Below are 21,484 nucleotides of genomic sequence, written 5' to 3'. Positions count from 1 at the left end.
TTTCCAAGGTTTCGGGGCAGGAGTCTTTCCCAGTCCTGCCTGGAGATAACTGGGATTGAATCTGTGACCTTTTGCAGATAGATAACTTTATTTTGGTCATTGACCAGTATAATATATGAACAATAACAGTAGCAACCAATTAGAAGGTGAGTTCTTTACGAGTTTTACAAACTATGTAGCAAAACTTGGTCATGTTACCAGAAACCAAATCATTAAAATTGGACAGCAGATAATCTAAATAAAACTTGTCAGTACGACCAGGAAACTCCGTTAATAGAGGGGCAATAAAATTCATACGGATATCCTTGTAAAATGTGCAATAAAGGATGACGTGGGCAGTGCCCTTTTGCATGCGAAGCAGCTGCTTTGCCACTGAGCTATGGCTCCACAGAGGCACCCTTTGGACCAGACATCTGGGCAGAAGTCTGGCCCTCTGCACTGGGGACCAAATGTGCCACGGGGGGGGGGCGGGGCTCTGATGGCGGCTGTGGCCAGCTCATGGCCCCTTCCTTCCGATTTCCTGTCATGCATAGCTGGGGGGGTGCGAGTGGGCCAGCCTGCAGCTGCCTTGTTCCACAACAGCTAAAGCACTGGGCCTGGGCTATGCCTGGAGCAGGTGAGCCGCTACCCCACGCCTGACTCATGAGCACATGACATCACATGCTTGTGGCGTTCACAATTTGCACTGCTTAGGCATGGGGATGTGACTGGCTTGCTCTAGGTCTGGCCAGGCCCTGTGCTTTAGTCGCTGGCAGTGGAGGCAGGCAGCTGTGGGTGGGCAACAGGCAGGCCCACTCAGCCCCCATCCCAGGTGCATATGGCAGATCAGTGGGCTGTGGGCTGGCCGCAGCTGTCCTCAGAGTTGCACGCTTGGCCATCACTGTGCCAGAGGTGCCTCCCTCCCCCCCCCCACCCGCTGCAGTTAGCCCTGTGATGTGCGGGAGGGTGGTGCCTGTGCTTTCCCAGGCAGCCTGGGAAGGGGTAAAAAGCTTGCCGAGTCCTGGCCCTCTCGCCTCGACATCCAAATACAGCAGTGCCGGGAACCATCTCCAGCCACGGGAATGGGAAGAAACAGCAGGGAGGAGGCGGAGGGGTGTGTGTGTGTGTGGAAACATGGCGGTGGCAGCATTCACAGCAGGAAGGCGGCACACTAGCTGTTGAGGCTAGGTTCAAGGATGGGAGAAGATTTGGATTAGCTGCTTCCCGCCACCGTGGCTGGCACTTTTCTCCCCCACCCGCTGCCTTTGTTGGAGAAGAGAGGAAAGAGTGACAGGACTGTCCATGCAAAAAGTGACATGTGGAGGTCAGTGAGAAGTATCTTATTCATAAACCTTCCTTTAAAAAAAAAAAAAAAAGTTTCCAGCTTTCCCTGAGCATATCCCAATGTAAAAAATAGTGCATTGCAGCTTATCTGGCGGCAGCAGTGGTGAGGCTCAAGCTGGTCCAGGTTCCAAAACTACCTAGGTGCACCTCTGTGACTCCCATCTCCATCTAATCTCATAAAGCAGGGGTTCCCAACTTGCGGTACTCTAGATGTCGCTGAACAACAACTCCCGTAATCCCCAGCCACAATAAATTGTAATTGGGAATGATGAGTTGTAGTCCATCAACATCTGGAGTACCACAGGTTGGGAACCCTGGCCATAAAGAATCAGAGCCAAACTAGCATTGACCCATATAGCCTCCTGTAAAGTAACATTAGTGCTATATAAATAAAAACAATAGTGGGCATTATAGTGTACTAGCTTAACCTGCGCAGAGCATCTGCGTGCTAGTACTTGATTGCTCCCATCACCCCCTGCCACAGCCCCCCTCACCTCAGAGATCTCTCCACCCTCACCTGAACCGTACTCCTGCTCCACCATCCCATTGCTTCCACCCACCCCACTCCTCTTGGTCACAGCAGCAGAATTGTGGCGCCTATTGGCCAAGCTACAGCCTCCTATCCCCAGAGACCTCCTCACCCAAGCCCCTCTCCTGCTCCTCCCCACTGGAGCAGCGGCAGTTGACTGGGCCCTTCCTTACTGCCGCCATCGCCATGGCTACTCATTCCCCATAGGCCACGCCCAGGCCCATCCCTTTCCTGTCTGCCTGCATCCGCCAATAGCCTCAATAGCCCCAAACAGCAGTAGTGGTTGACTGGGCACTTCCTTGCCACTGCCATGGCCACTCGTTCCCCTCAGGCTGCTGACTAGGGGTGTGCACCGGACCGCGGACCTGCGGTTCGGCACTGGGGTGGGGGGTTCCATTAAGGGCGGGGGGGGTTTTACTCACCCCTCCCGCGCTTTGCTGCTTTGGCGCCATAATTAGTTTAAAAAATGCGCCGCAGAATCGCTCGCCGCCCGCTTGCCGCTCCGGGGCTCCTTCTTGTCTTCAAAATCGGGCGGCAGGATACTTCCCTGCCGCCCCCGAAGCCCCCTCAAGCCATTTTAGCTCTTTAAATCTCGCCCCGGACCGAGTGCTATAGCGCTCGGGCGGGCGGCGGGGAGATGTCCGTCTGTCCGCCCGCCCCCTTCCCTGCCTTCTGCGAAGTGCAGGGAGCCTTCTGCGCGTGCAGAAGCAGGGAGCCTTCTGCGCATGCGCGCGCAGAAGGCTCCCTGCACTTCGCAGAAGGCAGGGAAGGGGGCGGGCGGACAGACGGACATCTCCCCGCCGCCCGCCCGAGCGCTATAGCACTCGGTCCGGGGCGAGATTTAAAGAGCTAAAATGGCTTGAGGGGGCTTCGGGGGCGGCAGGGAAGTATCCTGCCGCCCGATTTTGAAGACAAGAATGAGCCCCGGAGCAGCGAGCGATTCTGCGGCGCATTTTTTAAACTAATTATGGCGCCAAAGCAGCAAAGCGCGGGAGGGGTGAGTAAAGCCCCCCCCACCCTTAATGGAACCCCCCACCCTAACCCTCCCGAACCAAAACCACCCCTTGTCCGGACCGGTTCGGAGGCCAGTAGAATGGCCTCCGAACCGATCCGTGCACACTACTACTGCTGACTGGCTCAGGCCCGTTCCTTACCCTCCCTTCTTTCTTTCTCCTCCACTCATTCTTCCCCTGTCTTTCGTTCCCTCTCTTTCTTTCTTTCTTTCTCTCCCTTCCTAAGTTAACAGATCTTGTTCCCTCATCTAATTCATACAACAGTAGCCTCCACCTGAAGGGGCTCTTTTCGCCCTCACAACCCCTCACTTCGCAGACCCTCTCTCCCCCACTATTAAGGACATCTTCTGCCCAGTAACAGTTACATTCCAACTGACCTTAACCACCACAGGCTCCTCCCCCTATCTGCATATGGAATCCCCACTGCCCACCGCGGTGCTTCTGCTTGCAAAGTCTTGCGAGAGCTGCTACGCATGGGATTAGCCACAGGTATACCTTAGAGAATTAGATAGATAGATAGATAATGCCTGCTATTATACTCAAGGGTATAATAGCAGGCATTATCTTGCTTAGGAACAAAATCTGGGAAACCTGGTGAATTTTGGGTTCCTGAAATGTTGTATTAGGATCAAACGGGGAATAGAAGATTTACAGAAATCTCTAGACTGCCAGCGGTGGTGATTAAGCACTATGTTGTATAACAATAAAAAGGTGTGTGTAACCTAGATCTAGTTTGCATTAGCAGATCTATCCAGAATCAAGACAAAAACCCACTGCTAGGTATGCTTAATAACCCATTTTTAAAAACATTGTGCTAGATCATACCTTGCTAGTATGTTGCAAATATACAGTATTGTAAGTAGTAATGATTGTAATTGTGGAACTGTGCATACTATTACTGCCCAGTTTATAGACCACAGCCCTGGGAAATCAGTTTGCAGGATTGAATACAAGGACCTCTGTTGCAGATGCAACATCATTTGTGGTACTACTGTACTAAACAAAGTGATTATGTGATTATATACCAGTGAGAATCCATTCTGTTTTACCATCATCCAGTGCCAGCATTAGATGTGTGTAGAGCAAAGCTAATAAATGGCAGAGAAATGGGTGTGTGAGAAATGTTTATTACCATGAATTCTAGGTATTTAAGTGTCCTGGACAGGAACATTGATCCATTCTCTTGCATATGTGTACTCTTATTTCACATTTTAAGAGAAGTTCTTCCTTGCCTTTTTGGGGGTGGGATCGAGCTGGGATGTTACATTAATGGTAGGAATGGTATTGAGGCTAGCCCTATTAACCTTAAAATCCAGGGAGGTTTATTTAAAACCCACAACAAAACCTTCTGGAAAGACCAATCATTTGAAGAAACAAGTTGTATAGCTTACCTGTTGACTCTACTTTCTAGGAGCATCTCCAAACTGATGGTGACCTGTCAAATGATGATCTATCTTTTAAACAAGATCACAGTTTGCAAACCAAACAGATCCGCTCCTCCCTCTGGAATCTGGCTTACAATCAGTTAAAAGTGCAGGAGTGGAAAAAATTGGCACAGTTCTGGAAATTTACAGATGAGCAAATGAAAGCTATTGAAGAACAGTGGACAGGTAAATAAACTGGATAGAAGATGACCGTTTACTCATTCCAGATTGGGCTAAGGAAAAATCCAGTTTACAAGTCTGGACTAGAGCGTTTGGTTTATATGGAGGAATTAAAGCTGCAGCTTTCCCTTGGGCCATTGTGGGCGAGAATAATGGGAGTTCAACTTGTAGTCCAACAACATCTGGGGACCCAAGTTTGAGTACCCATACAAGGAAGCACAGTTTTAAGTGGACAAACCGCTGCAAAAAAATACTGTATTTACCTGAATCCAAGACTAGGTTTTCCCCAAGTTTTTTGATGTTAGTAATCCAAAGGTTGTCTTAAATTCAGAGCCTTTCAGGTAAATGCAGGTATAATGTATTTAATATCTATTTTTAAAGGGGGCCTATCTTAAAATCAGAGTCATCTTCTGTCTGGGTAAATGGGTTGGTTAAGCAGACTCTCCTCTCCCTCCCCCATCATTCCTCAACTGAACCTGGCATCCTCCTGCAGCTGCTTTTCAGTTTTAAGAGTCAGGAATCTGTTTACATCTCTCCCTTGTTAACATCCAGTGTAACTCTCAGTTCTTTAGTTCAGTGTTCTTGAAAGGTTCAGTTAGGCAGTTTCTTCTTCATATTCCCCACCCCCCAAGAACTGGGAATTTAAAATAGGAAAAGTGCCCATTGCTTTTCCCTCAACAACAGTGTCTCTTCCTATCTCTGTGTAGAACCAGTGGGGTGTAGAGCAGCAAACTGCTTTGAGCAAGCATGCATGATGGCAAGCCTTGCAATTCTTGTCAACATTTAATACTGGTACAATGGTGGGAAAATGAGATGAGATTCCAGACCGTAGCACTGCAGTGCTCATAATTCAGTAACTCCAATCCAGTTGCTGTGAAAGTCTGGGAGGTAACCCAGTAATACTTTCAAAAGGCCTGAAAATATTCCTTATAGAAAATAATTGCCTAAAGGCACAGCGATAAGCGATTACATATTTTGCATTTGAAAGCCCCAACAACAGTGTCTGGGTAGAAAAAGGGCAGGCATATCCCTAGAGCTGCCAAACTTGTCTCCTTATTCATAAATGAATGAATGAATGCAAGCAGAGGTTAAAATAGGGCTAATTTTAACTAGGGATGTGCAAGCCAGCTCGCATCAAGCTGGGCTCAACATCGAGCTGGCCTGGTTTGGGCAATCTGAGTTCCAACTGGACCACTGTCCAGTTTAGAAGAACTGGCTTGCGGGCTGGTTCAGGGGTATACTTCTGAAGAGGAATACAGCTAGGATTTCCCTTTACAAGTAAAGTGGGAGGGTGATGGCAACAAACTTTAGTTTCCCAGAGGCAGCCACCGCAGCGGTTCCTCCAACCCCTGCCCTCGGCAGCCTCTCAAATGACAGACCAGGCCTGCTGCGACCCAGTTCAGGCCTCTGCACGTGCACAGAGGTCACCTCCACTGTCAGTCAACTAAAAGGTAAATATTCCCCATTCGCTGCCCCGCTTCTTGTGAAGGGGAATCCTAGCCGGATTCCCCTTTACAAATATATCCTGCAAGCAGGCTTGAAGCCGAAATAAGCCCAGTTTGGCCCAGCCTAGGCCGGTTTGAATCCAGCCAAATAGTTGGCTCATGCACCCCTAGTTTTTACTGAGATAGTAAACCTGCATCTGGCCTGTTTCCCAAAAAGAGGGCAGGGTAATTTTTAATGCACCATGGATCGTTTTGTATGGAGGAATATTTAGCCATGTGAGCTCATTCCTGCAATCTGAAGGTACAGACAAGCAAGATGATGGATACTGATCATCAACATCAGTGAAAACGAAGCCTCTTTCCCCAAAAATAGTTGCAAGTCTTTTCTAGACAACGTTTTAAAGATAACTGGATATTTGAATTTTAACCATTTTGCAAATTATGCCAAGCAGACCTCCTCCAGGCATATTTACTTAGAAGCATGACCATTCATGTTTACTAAGATTTCCTGCTTGTTTGTCTTTTTAATCTTTTTTTTTGGGGGGGGTGTTTAACTGATTATGGTTTTAAATGTGATTTTATGGAATTTCTGTATTTTAGCCTTACTAAACTGCCTGGGGATGTCTTATGAAAGGTGGTATAAAAATTGAACAAAAATGTAAGCCAGTAAATCTGGGTTCAACAAAAAAAAAGTTACTTGTGTGGAAAACTGTCATGTGATATAAAAATTTCCCCCCTCTAACACATCTGACTAACATGCAATGAATTATCTAGGGAAGAAAAGCTACAAGGAACATGGACACAGAATGTTTCTAATCTGGTTGCATGGTGTGCTAATGGCTGGCCAGAATCCAGTTAAACATTTATATGAGGATCTGGTAAAAGGAGGATTTAAACCATTAGCTGGTAAGCAGCTATCATGAACAACTATCACCATAAGTTCCTTCACTAGACTATATGGGTGTGATTAAAGCACAGCAGCATTTCAGTAGGTTATTCCCAAATTAAATAAAATCTGGGCTTTTAATATCGTGAGATGATCAGGATTATGGATGTGCATGTGCCCACCCTGGAGGGCGGGTGGGTGGCGCTGCCTACCTGCCAACCACCACCCCATCAGCATGCTCTTAAGAAGCTGGTACATGGGACTGCAACATCTCTCCCTGCTCTCCAGTGTCGCCACAGAAGTGGCCAGTGCACGTGCACGTGGCATGGAACTGGTTCAGCACTCCTAGAATGGAGCGCAAATGGTTCCATGCACATCCCTAGTCAGGCTATCCCCCAAACCAGCATCAGCAGTGCAATATTCTGTCATGTCAGCGACTATGGGTTGCTTTCTGTGCAAGCTATACTCATTTGCTATTTAAGGTCAAATGGTACAGTACTGGAGAAGAGAAGTTTGCAATCTTAAAAAAGGAGGGGAGGGGGGAATTGACATGGCACAGCACTGTGGCCCAGGAAGTCAGAAATTTGGTAAACAAAAACAGTTCAGCACCAGTTCCCACAAAAGAAAACACAGATGCATAAGTGTGGTCAAGTGATTGGGTATAGCATTGGCACATGTAAAATAAGTATAGGAAACAAAATGGCACCAAACCAGGTATTAAATCAAGTTGAAGTCATTTGAGTAAGAGCTAGAAAGCCAACTTTGTTGGGGTTTTTTGCGGGGTGGGGAGAGTAATCTTCAACTTCAAGAATGTTATAATTGCTTCTGGTTTCACTTTAAGAATTGTATGTTCTTTGTTAGTCTCAGCATATGAGTGGGTGGCTGTTTAACATGGTGTGCCAGTTCTGCACAAACTTACATGAATTCACATATGACAAAGATTAAGCTTCAGAAACACACCACTTGCCTAACAAGAGGAATTTTTTCTTACAGAGAAGATCCGAACAGAGAATAATGCTGGCACAGATTCCAAGAAATGCACAATTTCATGAACCAATTCACAGAAGAGATCTTGAAACTATATTCTAGAGTGATTTGTGAAAAAACTGCTTTAAAAGTTGCACATGTGCTCCCCATGTATTTCTTCTTATGTACTAAAATTTTTGTGTATTTGTGAAGCCAAGGGGATTAATTTTTATTTTTCCACAGTCCCAGCAATGGATTTTAGATCCAGTAACTTGCTAATTGAGAGAATAGGTTACACTTTTCCGCTTCCAAAAACTAATTCCATAGTAGACATTTGAATCAAACAATTGTATAACTTCATACTAAATGTAGAACAAATATTTTGGGTATTAATATAATGGAATTTAACCCAAATTTTTAATTAGAACCTTCTCATTAGTTTCAGATTTTGTTCAACATGTAGTACCAAGCAGCATGAAAATTATGCTCTTTCAGTACAATTCCTTACAGAAGCAAAGCTTATTCTTAAAAAAAAAAAAGAGTTTTAACTTTTAAAAAAGTTTTAACCCAACTGAGTATAGCCATTCCAAGCAGACATCAAAATACTATAATTTTAAACAAAATATTTTGCCAGAATTGTGAGATCATTAGAATACTGCAGAAGTTGGATCTTAGATTAGGAACCAAACAAAATAAAATCCAAAGGTCACTTACATTCATAGACACAGACACACAGGTTTTCCCAAATCCCTTGTAGCAGCTGAAAATTTACTCTGAAGGTCTAGGGGACCCTTTGGAATGACACTTAATGCACTACAGCAAGAAGCAAGCATGTGGCAACTGCTCTGTGTGCAAAGTCAGAGATATAAAAACATTATCTGGTGTTTTTGAGTGGCTATTATGCTGTTCACCGGAAGTTACAGAAGTAAAATGGTGAATCTGCATGGTGCAAGTCAACCCCACTGGCCCTTCTGATGTTACTTCATTGGCACAGAAACACCCAAGGACGTCTCCTTCCCGTACCTGGAAGGTCAAGATAATGTGGGAGTGGCTGGTGTGAATCTACTTACACTAGGGGTTCCCAAGATGTTGATGCATAACTCCCTTTGGCCATTGTGGTTGGGGATGATGGGAGTTGTTGACCATCATCTGAAGACCTAAGGTTGTCCTACACCAGATCAACTCTTCATGAAGTTGGTACATCATTGGCATGGGAAGTAACTGCATCATGGACTTCCTTTCACTTGGACCTGGACTTTGATTAATTTGGATGGCCTGGGAAGTTCTATGGGATCCTAAGATAGCAGCATTTATACTAAAGGACTCCCCCCACCTTGCTGCCTCCTTTTCCTCAAAGCACTGACTCCACCTGCTCTTCTCCCCACACAATCATTACGCTTTAGTGCCTGAAGTCCACAGTACTACAGAAACAGCTAACACTCAAAAACTCTCAATAAAAGTGTACATTGTGAGGTCTTGAGAAACTGAGGCCTGGAACAATGTGATATTCCAGAAAGCATTACTTCATGAGTGCCACAGAAAACTGAAAAAGGAGCAAATATTATATCAATATTCCTGGCAGTCTTTTCATGTAGGGAATAAATGAGTTAATACCTTTAGTGGTAAAACAAATCCCCTTATATACTGCCAAGTTCCTATTTGGTGATAGCAGTATTAATTTAACAGCAGGTAAAGATAGTTTTACCCTACTCATAATTTTATCTCTGCTTTTCAACTCAGCTGCAACAGCGTAACATTTCAAGGTAAAGTAACATTATGGATAATAATTCCTATTGATCAATCTTTGTGCAGAAATGTATAACTACTAATACATACAAAAAATCAGTTCATTCTTTTATTAAAAATATTCAGCTGATTCCTTAAACAAGAATATGCATTTAATAAAATAGTTTAAGAAAAGTAAGAATTTCAAGTACACCTTATTTGCAGTTACAGAGAACTACATTATATAACTCAGGGGGCTCAATTTTTTAATGTCAAATTTTTACAGCGAAGTAATTCTGTAAAAACCATGATACATCCATAGGGCACTGCTATATCAATGTGAAAATATTAGGGAGCACTTTGAACTGTAACTTGGAAGATTATCTCCACCTGTTTAAGGCAAAATACAAGCATCTCAACCTGTAAACCTAGTCAACAACCTTTATTGACTGGATGGTGCTGTGGGGCTGGGAACGTGTTTTCCCACCATGCCCTGAAGGCCTCATGCCGGCACTGGAAAAAGGGTGCAAAGCTCGAGGGTATTTAGCAGCAACAGCTTGAGATATAGTTTGCTGAAAACAAAAGCAAGAAGAAGAAATTAATTTGTCCCATCATACCTGCTCAAAGAAGTTCATAAAATTCAAAAGAACTATACAGTTAGGAGCTGCATTAAAAATTGTTGCATAATGATCTACATCTAAAAACCAAAATGGAGACTGTTTAACCCACAACTCAAGGAAGAATCTACTGCAACATTTCATGTTAAAGCTATAAGAATGTGACATACAAACCACTTACACTTATGTACTCTGAACTGGTTCAAATACCAGCTTGATTGTTTAGGGGTATGAATTACACCCTGGACGGAAGTCCATAAAAGCTGCTCTGCATTCCATTGGCTGCTCTGCCAAAAGGCAGGATGATCTACAGCCTAGCCTTAAAGCAGCAGCAGCATTGATCAACCTTCTTTGTATGAACATTAGAAGAGGAGGAATGAAATAAGACAGCCCATATTTTCTCATTCTGAGTGGAATCAGATCATCAGTATGGTGGCCACAGCCATATGGAGCAGCCGTTTCAAATATCACAAAGTATTAGGCACTGGATTACAGGGACTGCCTCCAATTGGGTCAGGAGAAGAGAAGTTTGAAACATTGCACATGTAGAGAAGCAATCATCTGCAGCATCTAGTTATATGTAAAGAGAGCAAAAACATAGCCCTTACTGTCTCACAGATTAATTGGCTATGGGGATACCTACACCTTACTGCATTAGCCAGACCTTACTGGTAACTAGCCTCCACATAGCTGCAGCTACTCTGTAAAGTCTATGAACACTCACACATGCACACACACTCCGAATCCTCCAAATTCCTGGGCCCCATTTTACTATGGAAATAAATTAGAATATACAAGTCTTGGGCATTGTAATGAAATATTAAAATGGAACGTTCCAACCTGGAGCTTTGTTGCATGGCAATCCCTCTGTACATGTCCCACAAACCCAGCAGCTGATGGAGCTTATAAGAATCACTTTCATATGAACTCACCTTGTCCCAGGTGTACAAGTATGTATGACATTGAGTTAACTAGTTGTTGAAAAGCCTTGGGACTTTCTGAAGTATCCAACCATGGGTCAAGTATTCCTACACCCATTCTTTAGGTAGGCTGAGTCTCCTTTGGCTATATATCTGACATACTCTTCCTTTATTGCCAACATGTATAACACTGCAGTGAGGATGGCTTTAGAAAAGTGGATTAAGATTCCAGCTGAAAGAGAAGCTTGGTAATCTCTTACGGTGTTGTCAGCTAAGGAGCCTGACGGACAGCTTGTCCATTAGGAGAGTGACACAATAATACCATCAGCCCTGTTCTTGTTGCCTTTGATCCTGCTCACACTTGTCTACTTAAATCCAGTGACTGACACAAAACATTGCTTTCAAAGAGCTTTAGATGACCTCTGTTGTAGCAGCAGTTAAAGAAAACTGACAAGTGAAAAAACATGAAGTGACATCTAGACCTATAAATATACTGAAAGTTAAGGAGTAGGGTGAAAAGATAAGAGAACCTATACACTGCTCTGACTTCACCCTTTGAGTAAAATCAGTTAAAGCAAGAGATTTTTAGTGTCCCAAGAATTCTCAAACTTGGTCAGAATCAGTCCCTTAAGATGGATTAAGGCCTCACTGTGGACTGGTTTAGACAATACTGCTGAGCAGCATTCTAACCTCATAATGAGGGGCAGGCATGTGCATGTCCTGCTCCCCATTCCCCAGCATGCTGCTACCTGGCGGGCAGCTCCCTTAAAGTGGTACTAGAGGATTACTATTTAATCTCATGGCTATTTACAATGCACAACAGAATTCTATCTTCTCCCCCATGCTCTTTAACATCTGCATGGATCTACCGGGAGAGGATATCCAGAGGTTTGGGCTCAGTTGTTATCAATATGCAGATGACACTCAGTCCTTTTCCATCTGGTTCCAGGGATAGAGCAGAGGTGCTAGTGCTTGGAAACAGTGATTGACTGAATGTGGGCCAACAAACAAACTTAATCTACACAAGGCAGAGGTACCTTTTGTCAATATATTATTGACAAGTACTTCAGTTTAGGATGGGGTTGCACACCCCTGAAGGATACCGGCTTTTTAGCTGCAGCATCCAGGCTGAGGAACTCCCCCCCACCCCCACCTGAAGGAGGTTTGTATGACTCACTACAGGTTTTCCAACACGCTGGGAAAAAACTTATGCCAGGCCTTTGGCCTTTGATGGCTGTTGCTTGTGTGTGTGTGTGTGTGTGTGTGTGTGTGTGTGTGTGTGTGTGTGTGTGTATAACACATATACAAACACACTCATATGTATTATGTTTTATTGTGGTTGACTGGATTTTGTTTTTAACTTGTGTGCTGCCTTGTTCAGCCCTTGGGCAGAACAGCAGTCTAGAACTACAGTACAAGTACAAATTGGTTCCAAACGAGGACAAACAATTCATATTGTCAAGGATCACTGTGAGCGTTGACCATTCCTGATCCACATTTCGTTTTGGTACAAGCACTCAGCTACCAAGGTTTTGTTTTTAATAATAAGTGCTCCAAGTTGGAACCAAGAGTCCAGTGGGAGATGGCAATGACTGCCATCCCTTTTTCCTGCATGTTCTTCCAGCTTTACAGAGAAAGTTGCAGACAAAAGATTGCTGTGTAGAGTTTCAGTCCAGAGAAAGAATGGCAATTACATGTTAGTGTAGTACTCAATATCAGATGGTAATACTTTAAAAAAAAGTAATTGAAAAGAAAATGATTTTGTGAACATATATTTATGAACAGTATTTCCAAGTCAAAAGAGCTATATGGTATTTGGGCTATACTATTAAGTGTAAATCCCAACAAAAGGTTCCACAGTAATCTGTGTGTGGAGTGATCCCATCGACAGTTTGTACTTCAGCTTCCAAAATATTTTTGACAAAGGCTCCAACACAAACTTAGTCATGGAATAAAAGGCAAATTATCTTGTGTATGATTAATGGGGAACACACCAGCAGCACAGGACTGGACCAAATGAAGAATTGTCACAGTAGAGAGATGCAAGCAATGGAGTTCACCCATGGATCAGTGTTGAGAGCACTGCTATTTAACTTGCTCCAGTGTGAGCCGTACGTTAAACAACTTACTTGAGTGACCGGATGATGTTTTTCCACAACAACAGAATTCATAGGAGGAGAAACACCCAATACACCTATGTTGCTACAAATGTGATTCTTCGGTGTAGAATCAGATCGACCAGTGATTCTAGCAGTGATTGTTCTTCCAGCCTTCTGTTGTGCTGATGTCAGCACCTTACTTGTGGGCTAAGACAAGCAATACACAGGTGCTAATTAGGTAAGGAATATACAATACTTTCCCCAGTTTAGTTTAGCTTAACAGCTCTGTATATCTCAAGTACAAGTATTCCCCAAAGCCAGCCCCAGTATATATGAATACAGAAGCTGCATTCCCTAGATCATTGAAGGTCCTTTAACATTCCCACCCCGAAGTTAACTCTGACATGGTGTTAACAGGCAGTTATAGTTAGTATAAAGTGCCAGGGGTGTGTCTGCCCCCACCCCACTGCAGCTGGTCTCCAGCATCTTAGCTCCTGGCTCCACCTACAACCTGGTTCATCAGCAAGCCAGAGCTATTAAAATGTGAGCGTACCAAGGGCACCCTTTAGTGTGCACAGCTGGGCTCAGCAGTGTCAGCTGACTCCTTGGCTCTATTTAAAAACAAAAAAGATCTTGCCTCCATCTAGGCCAGCCTGGCAGTCTGAACTCAAGAGTTGGGAAGCAGACTCGCCTCATTTCTCATCTCTGCTTGACAGACCTCCTTGGTACTTGGCCCCAGCCTGGCTCTAAATGCCTTCTGCTTCTGGCCCTGTACTTAACCACAACCTGGAGCATGACTCTGCCTTTTCCTTACTACTCCTGACCCTCCATTTCTCACCCACCCACAAATGAACCAGGCCTTCCTAACATAGCTGGTCCTGGCCCCTAACCAAAATGTGACAATTAGATACAACATGAAGCATAACATGCCAGGAACTTTCTACTACTACAAATATTTATATACTGCTTTTCATCAAGAGTGTTCCAAGTGGCTTACATAGATAGATACACAAGGTTGGTCCCTGTCCCTGAAACGGCTCACTTTCTAAAAAGCAATATAAAGGTAGACACCAGCAGCAGCAGCCACCACCACCACCACCTGGAGAGATGCTGCGCTGGAGCTGGATAGGGACAGTTGCTCTCTCCCTGCTAAATATAAGATCTCCCACTGCAAGGTCACTGGTGTGTTCTACACAGATCCCATTTAGTGTTCCCTCTAACAGGGATTCCCAGATGTTGTTGACTACAGCTCCCATAATCCCCAAGCAAAAGCCATCGCAGCTGGTGATTCTGGGAGTTGTAGTCAACATCTGGGAATCCCTGTTAGAGGGAACACTGATCCCATTAGTTTCAGAGGGCATTCCACAGGAAAAGTTCCCAGTGGTCCACATCCATGGTTTTTGCTATGGAAAGAGAACAATCAATCTCACTGGTTACCATTTTTTGAATGGATGCAGCAGTCCCAGAGCCTATTAATACAGTAGAGCCTTGTCCAGCAGCAGCACCAGAGCCTATTAATGCAGTATCTAATCTCGTCTGTGAGGTAATCGCATGCAACTGGTGAGAAGTAATCTGTACAGCCATGGGGGAAATAATTGAATTTAGATTTAATTTTGCATCAAATACAGACATTACCCATTTACCAGTCCTAAATATGAATATATTAACACAAGCCTGCTTTGCAGGTACCTTTGCAACACCAGCATAACATGGTTTAAGGCATGCTATGGCTTAGCAGTTTGAATTGCCCATCTTTATGGCATTAGTTATGACAACTAAAATGCTAAAAGTTAGCCTGGTGTCCCATACTTGTAGGTGCCTGATCTCGCGATCTCTTTTGCTAAACCTAATATACAGGAGAACCTTGATATTCAGGGATCCTGCACCCACAGATTTGCATATCTGTGGTCCGGTAATAAACACCCAACCGCAGTATACACAATAAATAATCCAGCAAAAAAGGGGTTAAACTCATGTATCCATGGGCTGAGGGTGGCTGCTGGCCGAGCCATTCTGTGGAGAAGAGCCATTCTGTGGCTTATTTCGCAAAAACAAAAGAGAAAAAGCAAGAAAAGAAAGAAAAGGGAGAAAAACCACAATTTTTGGCAATTTTTTTTACTCTTGGGGAGCACTGCAGGATGGCTGGGGACCTGGGGAGCACAGCAGGGCATTTTACTGTGGTTTTGTGTGTGTGTTTGGCCACCCTCCCACTTTTGGTAACCTAATCCCTGGATTTGCATTGCCCCAATGCCTTGGTATTCTCGGTTTTGGTATCCGTCACACTAGCTGGGCATGGAACTCCTGCAAGTACGGAGATTTTCCTATACATATCACCTAGGATTGCTTTGCTCCTGATCAAGGCTTGCATTCTGCATGGTGAGCCACCTATTGAAGAGGAGAGCTGGTCTTGTGGTAGTAAGCATGACTTGTTCCCTTAGCTAAGCAGGGTCCCACCTTGGTTGCATATGAATGGGAGACTACATGCGTAAGCACTGTAAGATATTCCCCTTGGGGGATGGAGCCACTCTGGGAAGAGCAGAAGGTTCCAAGTTCCCTCTCTGGCATCTCCAAGATAGGGCGGAGAGAAACTCCTGCCTGCAACCTTGGAGATGCCGCTGCCAGTCCATGTAGACAATACTGTGTAGACAAGACAGTAGAACTCAGTATATGGCATCTTCCTATGTTCTGCTAGTGGAGGCGAGGGCTTCTCCATGCCGACTAAGCTATACGTTAGAAGAGTTGTGACCTACTCCTATCATTCTTAATGGGAACAGGTTGAAACTGTGCTTAGTAGGCATAGAGCAGCCTCTCCTCCACCAGCAGCACAGAGGAAGCAAGCGTGCTTCCCCTTCAACAGGTGGCTCACTGTGCAAAATGTAAGCTGGTGGTGCCTTACTTACCAAATTGTCCATGGGAGCACTGTCAGCAGTTGCTGTTGGAGGAGGTGGCGGCGGCAAGGAGGATGGTGGTAAAGGACGATCAGATTGCGATGGAGGGAGTTTTGCTGTAGAACCGCCAGAACCAGATTCTGTTTTCTTCTCAGACAGCTCAACAACTATAAACAATTAAAAGAAAACCAGAATGCTAATAGATGAAAGAAAGCCCCAGAGACAGAAAGAATGGAATTGCTTTTAATCATAGCATTTGTGCTTAATTTTAAAAAGTCATCTAGCCATATGATTTTATTATTAACACTACTCAGTTTATCTTCCTCATTTAGAGTCTCACAAAGAGTATCAGCTTTACTTAGTCCCATCCTAGCTTAGCACCAGTCCCCCAACAGCACTGCATGGTGAAGATGACATTAGAACACGATGATTTATCACCTCTATACCTAAATATATGGCACCTTACCTAAAAACGTAAAGAAAAAACCAAGGTCCGTGCCCAGCAGTGTTTGCAATCTTAATACAACACACACAGAGAGAGAGAAGGGTAATGGGGAAAGAATACGTCCAAGTATTCTTAACACATCCTTAGGTTTAAGTTTCAGATGGGAACACAGAAAGGTTACGTATGCCAAAGCTTCACAAAAGTGATGTGTGTTGGAGGAAGGAAGCATTCTAGATGCATGCTGGGGAGAGCGCTGCAAGCAAGAATGGGTGAGCTGTTTAGAGGAAGCAGGAGGCAAGACTAGTCCACAGCACTTTTGTGCCAGAGCTGTCCTTCCTGTTGATAGGGGCTCATATACTGTACAGCTAAACACCGATGGTCAAAGAGCTGCCTACGCTACTACTAGGCTCTACAAAGATTGTTCACAGTGCTGCAGAGGCAGGCTGTTTTGTTCCTACTAACCATTGCACAATTGCCGCTGCAATGCTACTTCCATTACTCCCAAAGGAAGTAGCATCAAAAATGTGCGTTAATAGGAACCGAACAGGCCCCCTCTGCAGCAGCATGGATGTCTTTGTAGTAGAGCCTCACAGCCGCGCGGGTGGCTCTGACTGTCTACATCTCACTGTGCAGTATGTGAGCCAATATAGTTTAATTAACTAATTATGAAAAATTTAAACTCCCACCTTTCTTCAAAATTGAATTCAAGGCAGCTAACTTGTACCAGAACGAGGCAGGACCAAAAGACCATCAGTAATTACCAATGTCTTAACTGGAAACAGAGCGAGGATATTAGGGACGATTTTAAAAAACAGCTGGTTAAATGGGTGCATGCACCAGTTCTTCATTTCCTCAAACAGCTGCAACTTATTCTGCCATATTGTATGGTGCAGCCCTGAACAGGCAAGGAACACATCAAAATGAAAAACGCAGTGGTGCAGTGCCACCATGTGGGAAGTCAGCTACATCAAACTTGGAAAAAACTCTTCTCTTATTTAACCATCCCTGCCTGCTATTCTGATGGCTGTCTAAGAAGAAAGCAAAGCCCGCTTTGCATAAGAAAAGGTAACACCAAAAAGCGGCATAACAAGAAGCCACAATGCAGGAATACAAGATGAGCTTCAGCATGTTCCATACCAACACCATACCCATGGCTGTATATGCTCTGCACTTAGAACACACATGCACAAATCCAAAATCCATACTCTGATAAAACCTCTTATCATCCCCTGGAAACATTCCAGTACCCCTTTGGCTTCTGAGATTCAGGTATTGCCCATGTTTTAAAGCACATACACAACAATGGTTTTGAGAATGGAAAGCTATATAAAGCTCCCATTTTGCCACATCACAGATTTGCCAGCTGAATACAATTACTAATCTGCATTCCAAGTACAGGCTGTCTGATTTTGAGACTCATTATTAGGACTAGTGACAGTGTTCATGCACCCCCACTCAATGTTTGGGAGGGAAAATTAATAATAATACACTTTATTTGTTAGCTGCCTCAACAAATTGTTCTGGGAAACAATTTCTTAACAAAAATTGTTGAACAAAAATGCTTGGGGGAAACTGCATGACAAGTTGATCTTTAGACCTTTTAAAGCACTTGACAACACAAGTTATCAACCTTGAGACAGATGCACCCTTTTAGGTGTGATTCAGGCCCCCTCCACTTCCATTCTTTATGCTACTTACCAACAGTGGAGTTAATAATGGCAGCATCGAAGACGGCCCAACTGAAGCGGAGAAGGCTGTAGAGTTCTGGAGGGCTTGGAGCACTCCCTCAGGAGCTCTACATTTTTGAATCCCCACCTTGAGAGATTAATGCTATTTTGCCACATAGCCTATACCATGCTAAATACTGTATATGTTATAAAGGAATCCCAATAAATTTTGGAAGAAGGAATTCCTTTTGAGCATCAGGAGCAATTAAACCCTTTTTGTGCATTAAATGCTTTTGTGCATACATCTGCAAAGACGCAAAGACGAAGTGATGGTACAGTTGAAAGGTGAAATGAAGTTGTGGCCTGCTAGCCTACTAACCATGGTCAAATCTGATCTCTTTGCCCTGAAATATAGTCATGGCTTCCATATTCAGTGCACAAACACCACGCATGAAGGCCTTCTTTATGGCATCCTCGTAATCTTGTCTTTTGTTGTGCATTTCTACGAGTTCAGCTTTTGCTTCCTCCAATTCAGTATTTAGCTACCAAGAAAATAAAAAAATATTTTTTAAATCCTATTTCTATACCACACAAATCTTGTGCGTCTGGGCGGTTTACAATTAAAATCATTTAAACATTAAAATCATTAACATTAAAATTGTTTAAAATGCAACATTAAAAGTATTAAAACTATAAATCTAATTAAAAGCCTGGGTGAATAAATATGTCTTCAATGCCTGTCTAGAAGTTACCAGAGATGGGGAGGCTTTATTTCAACAGGGAGCACATTCCAGAGTCCAGGGACAGCAATGGAGAAGGCCTGTTCCCAAGTAGCCGCCAAATGAGTTGGCGGCAACCGCAGACAAACCTCTCCAGATGATCTTAACAGGCGATGGGGCTCATGGTGAAGAAAACGTTCTCTTAAATACCCAGGGCCTGTTTAGGGCTTTATAGGTAATAACCAGCTCCTTGTATTTTGCCCAGAAAAATATCGGCAGCCAGTGTAGCTCTTTCAACTATGGTCTCTCCTAGATGACCCAGAGACCAACCTGGCCACCGCATTCTGTACCAACTGCAGTTTCCAGACTACATACAAAGGCAACCCCACATAGAGTGCATTGCAGTAATCCAGCCTAGAGGTTACCAGCAAATGCACTACTGTTCTGAGGTCATTCATCTCAAGAAATGGACATAGCTGGCATATCAGCCAAAGCTGATAAAAAGCACCTCTGACCACTGCCTCAACCTGGGACACTAGGTAGAGGTTTATGTCCAGAAGCACCCCCAGATTGCGTACCTGTTCCTTCTGGGGAAGCGTGACCTGATCCAGAACTGGCAGATCAAAATAATCTCCCGAGTTCCAACCTCGCACAATAACTATGTATCTGGATTCAGCCTCAGTTTGTTATCGCTCATCCAGCCCATTACTGCCTCCAGGCAGGCATTTAGGGGGGTTATGCCTTCTTCCAATGATGCTGACATGGAAAAAGATATTGGGGTGTCATCGGCATATTGATAACAACCCACATCAAATCTGATGATCTCTCCCAGCAGATTCATGTACATTTTAAATAGCGGAGACAATACGGAACCCTAAGGGACACCATACGAAAGTTCAGATTTTGAAGTACAGTCTCCAAGAGACAGCATCTGGAATCTGCCCGTAAGATAGGAGCAGAGCCACTACAATGCAGCGACTCCCACCCCCAACCCCCTCAGTCATTCCAGAAGAGTACTATGGTTAATAGTATCGAAGGCCGCCAAAAGATCCAACAGAGTCACACTCCCTCTGTCATTTCCTAATTGGAGATCATCTATCAGGCCAATCAAGACAGTCTCTACCCCATAGCCTGCCCAAAAGCCAGTTTGAAATGGGTCTAGATAATCAGTTCCTCCAAGACCGCCTGGAGCTGGGGGGGGGGGGGGGGGAGAACCACCTTCTCAATCAGCTTGCCCAGCCATGGAAGGTTGGAGATAGGCCTGTAGTTGCTTGACTGTGAGGCATCAAAGGTAGTCTTCATCGAAAGCAGTCTAATGATTGCCTCCTTAAGACAAGGAGGCATCCTGCCCTTCCTCAGAGATGCATTTATAATCGCGAACAGGCCCTTTATAACAGCCTCCCTGTCAGATAGTACAAGCCATGTTGGGCAAGGATCAAGAGGGCAGGTGGTAGGCCGTACCATTCCAAGCAACTTGTCACATCCCCAGGAGTTACATATTAAATATCCTCCCCCGCTTGCTGGAAGGAGTGCAGTTTTTGGCTACTGCTACTGCCTTTCTATTATATGTAGAAAAAGCCCACCCCGCTTTAGCAGACTCCATGAAGTGCTTAGGGAGCAGGAGCATCATAGGGTTTGATTTGGGTTCAGGAAAAACCACAGCACTTTTACTCAGAGGCTGGGATTCCTGAGGGTTAGGGTGGGCCAAACCTAGTGTATGAATAGTCTTGGACATCAGTTTCTGTGCTTGCCAGCTGCTAGGACCACCTTTGGCAGGCCCTGCTGCAATTTCCCCTTCTAGACTCTAACGTGGAGCACACGTCTGGTGTGTTCCATGCAAGGGAGGAGAAAGAAAAAAGGTCAAAGAGCCCAGCAAGAGTGGAGGGTGGGGAGGACAAACAAAGAGTTAGAAAGAAAACTTTATTTTTATACATGCAGACGCAGACAGTTAAGATGAAACGAGGAACAAAAATATGAAGACTGAGGGTGAAAGAGAAAGAAGTTTGGTTAGAGAGAACAGCTGAGAAGAACTGCCTTTGAGCCACGCAGGACTAAAAGAACTGAATGGTGCCATGTTTCTCCACCTCTTAGACTCCAATTTGCTTAGTCCTGCCTTAGAGAGCCACATGGAGAACCGCCTTGGATGTCAGCAGCAGAGAAAGAGTGCCTTTGCAAAATGTTAAACATGAAATGTTTAACAAGTAAAGAGTCCTTTAGAATCCTGCTTACCGCCTGAACTTTAGTTTCATAGTCATTGGATAGCTCGACACGTAAAGATTCAGCACTTGACCGACGGGCTTCTTCTATCGTATCTTTCCATTTTGTTTCGTGAGCAGAGCGCCAGACTCCCCACGCTTTCTTCTGCAAACCTTTTTCATACAGCCGGTCAGCTATTTTGTCTGTGTGCTCCTGGAATAAAATGTTAGCAGGTCAGTCAGATTCCTGTTCACTAGAGGCAGACACCAAAGCTAACAAGGCATGAATGGGTTTCACTGTCCCCCATGAAGGGCTCCAGCTAATTCATCAGTTACTATAGCTTCAATGTTGTAGAAGCCAGGCAAAAGGCTATGAGGTAGATGGTTATTCTGCATTTCAGAGGGCCAGTGTAGCATGTAAAAACATGGTGCAGATGAGAGCT

General features: G+C 44.4%; 2 protein-coding genes across 12 annotated transcripts in view; one reads left to right on the top strand and one right to left on the bottom strand.

Moving 5' to 3' along the window:
• ANKDD1B (ankyrin repeat and death domain containing 1B) overlaps window positions 1-7,978 on the top strand; it is a 62,027-nt gene extending 54,049 nt beyond the window's left edge. For 4 of the 5 annotated variants that reach the window (XM_053299084.1, XM_053299081.1, XM_053299079.1 and 1 more), the window contains 3 exons: window positions 4,277-4,475; window positions 6,689-6,820; window positions 7,794-7,978. In XM_053299084.1, the coding sequence (XP_053155059.1) occupies window positions 4,277-4,475; window positions 6,689-6,820; window positions 7,794-7,852 (390 nt within the window). In that variant the 3' untranslated portion in view covers window positions 7,853-7,978. The remainder of the gene's footprint in view (window positions 1-4,276; window positions 4,476-6,688; window positions 6,821-7,793) is intronic. The other variant, XM_053299083.1, reaches the window with a different exon arrangement.
• Window positions 7,979-9,608: 1,630 nt separating this feature from the next.
• Window positions 9,609-21,484, bottom strand: part of POC5 (POC5 centriolar protein) — a 41,965-nt gene continuing 30,089 nt past the window's right edge. For all 7 annotated transcript variants that reach the window (XM_053299071.1, XM_053299077.1, XM_053299076.1 and 4 more), the window contains 6 exons: window positions 21,076-21,255; window positions 18,507-18,669; window positions 16,028-16,182; window positions 14,565-14,699; window positions 13,158-13,334; window positions 9,609-10,063 (listed from right to left, as the gene is read on the bottom strand). In XM_053299071.1, the coding sequence (XP_053155046.1) occupies window positions 9,920-10,063; window positions 13,158-13,334; window positions 14,565-14,699; window positions 16,028-16,182; window positions 18,507-18,669; window positions 21,076-21,255 (954 nt within the window). In that variant the 3' untranslated portion in view covers window positions 9,609-9,919. The remainder of the gene's footprint in view (window positions 10,064-13,157; window positions 13,335-14,564; window positions 14,700-16,027; window positions 16,183-18,506; window positions 18,670-21,075; window positions 21,256-21,484) is intronic.

The sequence above is a fragment of the Hemicordylus capensis genome, chromosome 2, assembly GCF_027244095.1.
Source record: "Hemicordylus capensis ecotype Gifberg chromosome 2, rHemCap1.1.pri, whole genome shotgun sequence".
Classification (NCBI taxonomy): Eukaryota; Metazoa; Chordata; class Lepidosauria; order Squamata; family Cordylidae; genus Hemicordylus; species Hemicordylus capensis.
This window is presented reverse-complemented; position numbering and strand designations above follow the sequence as displayed.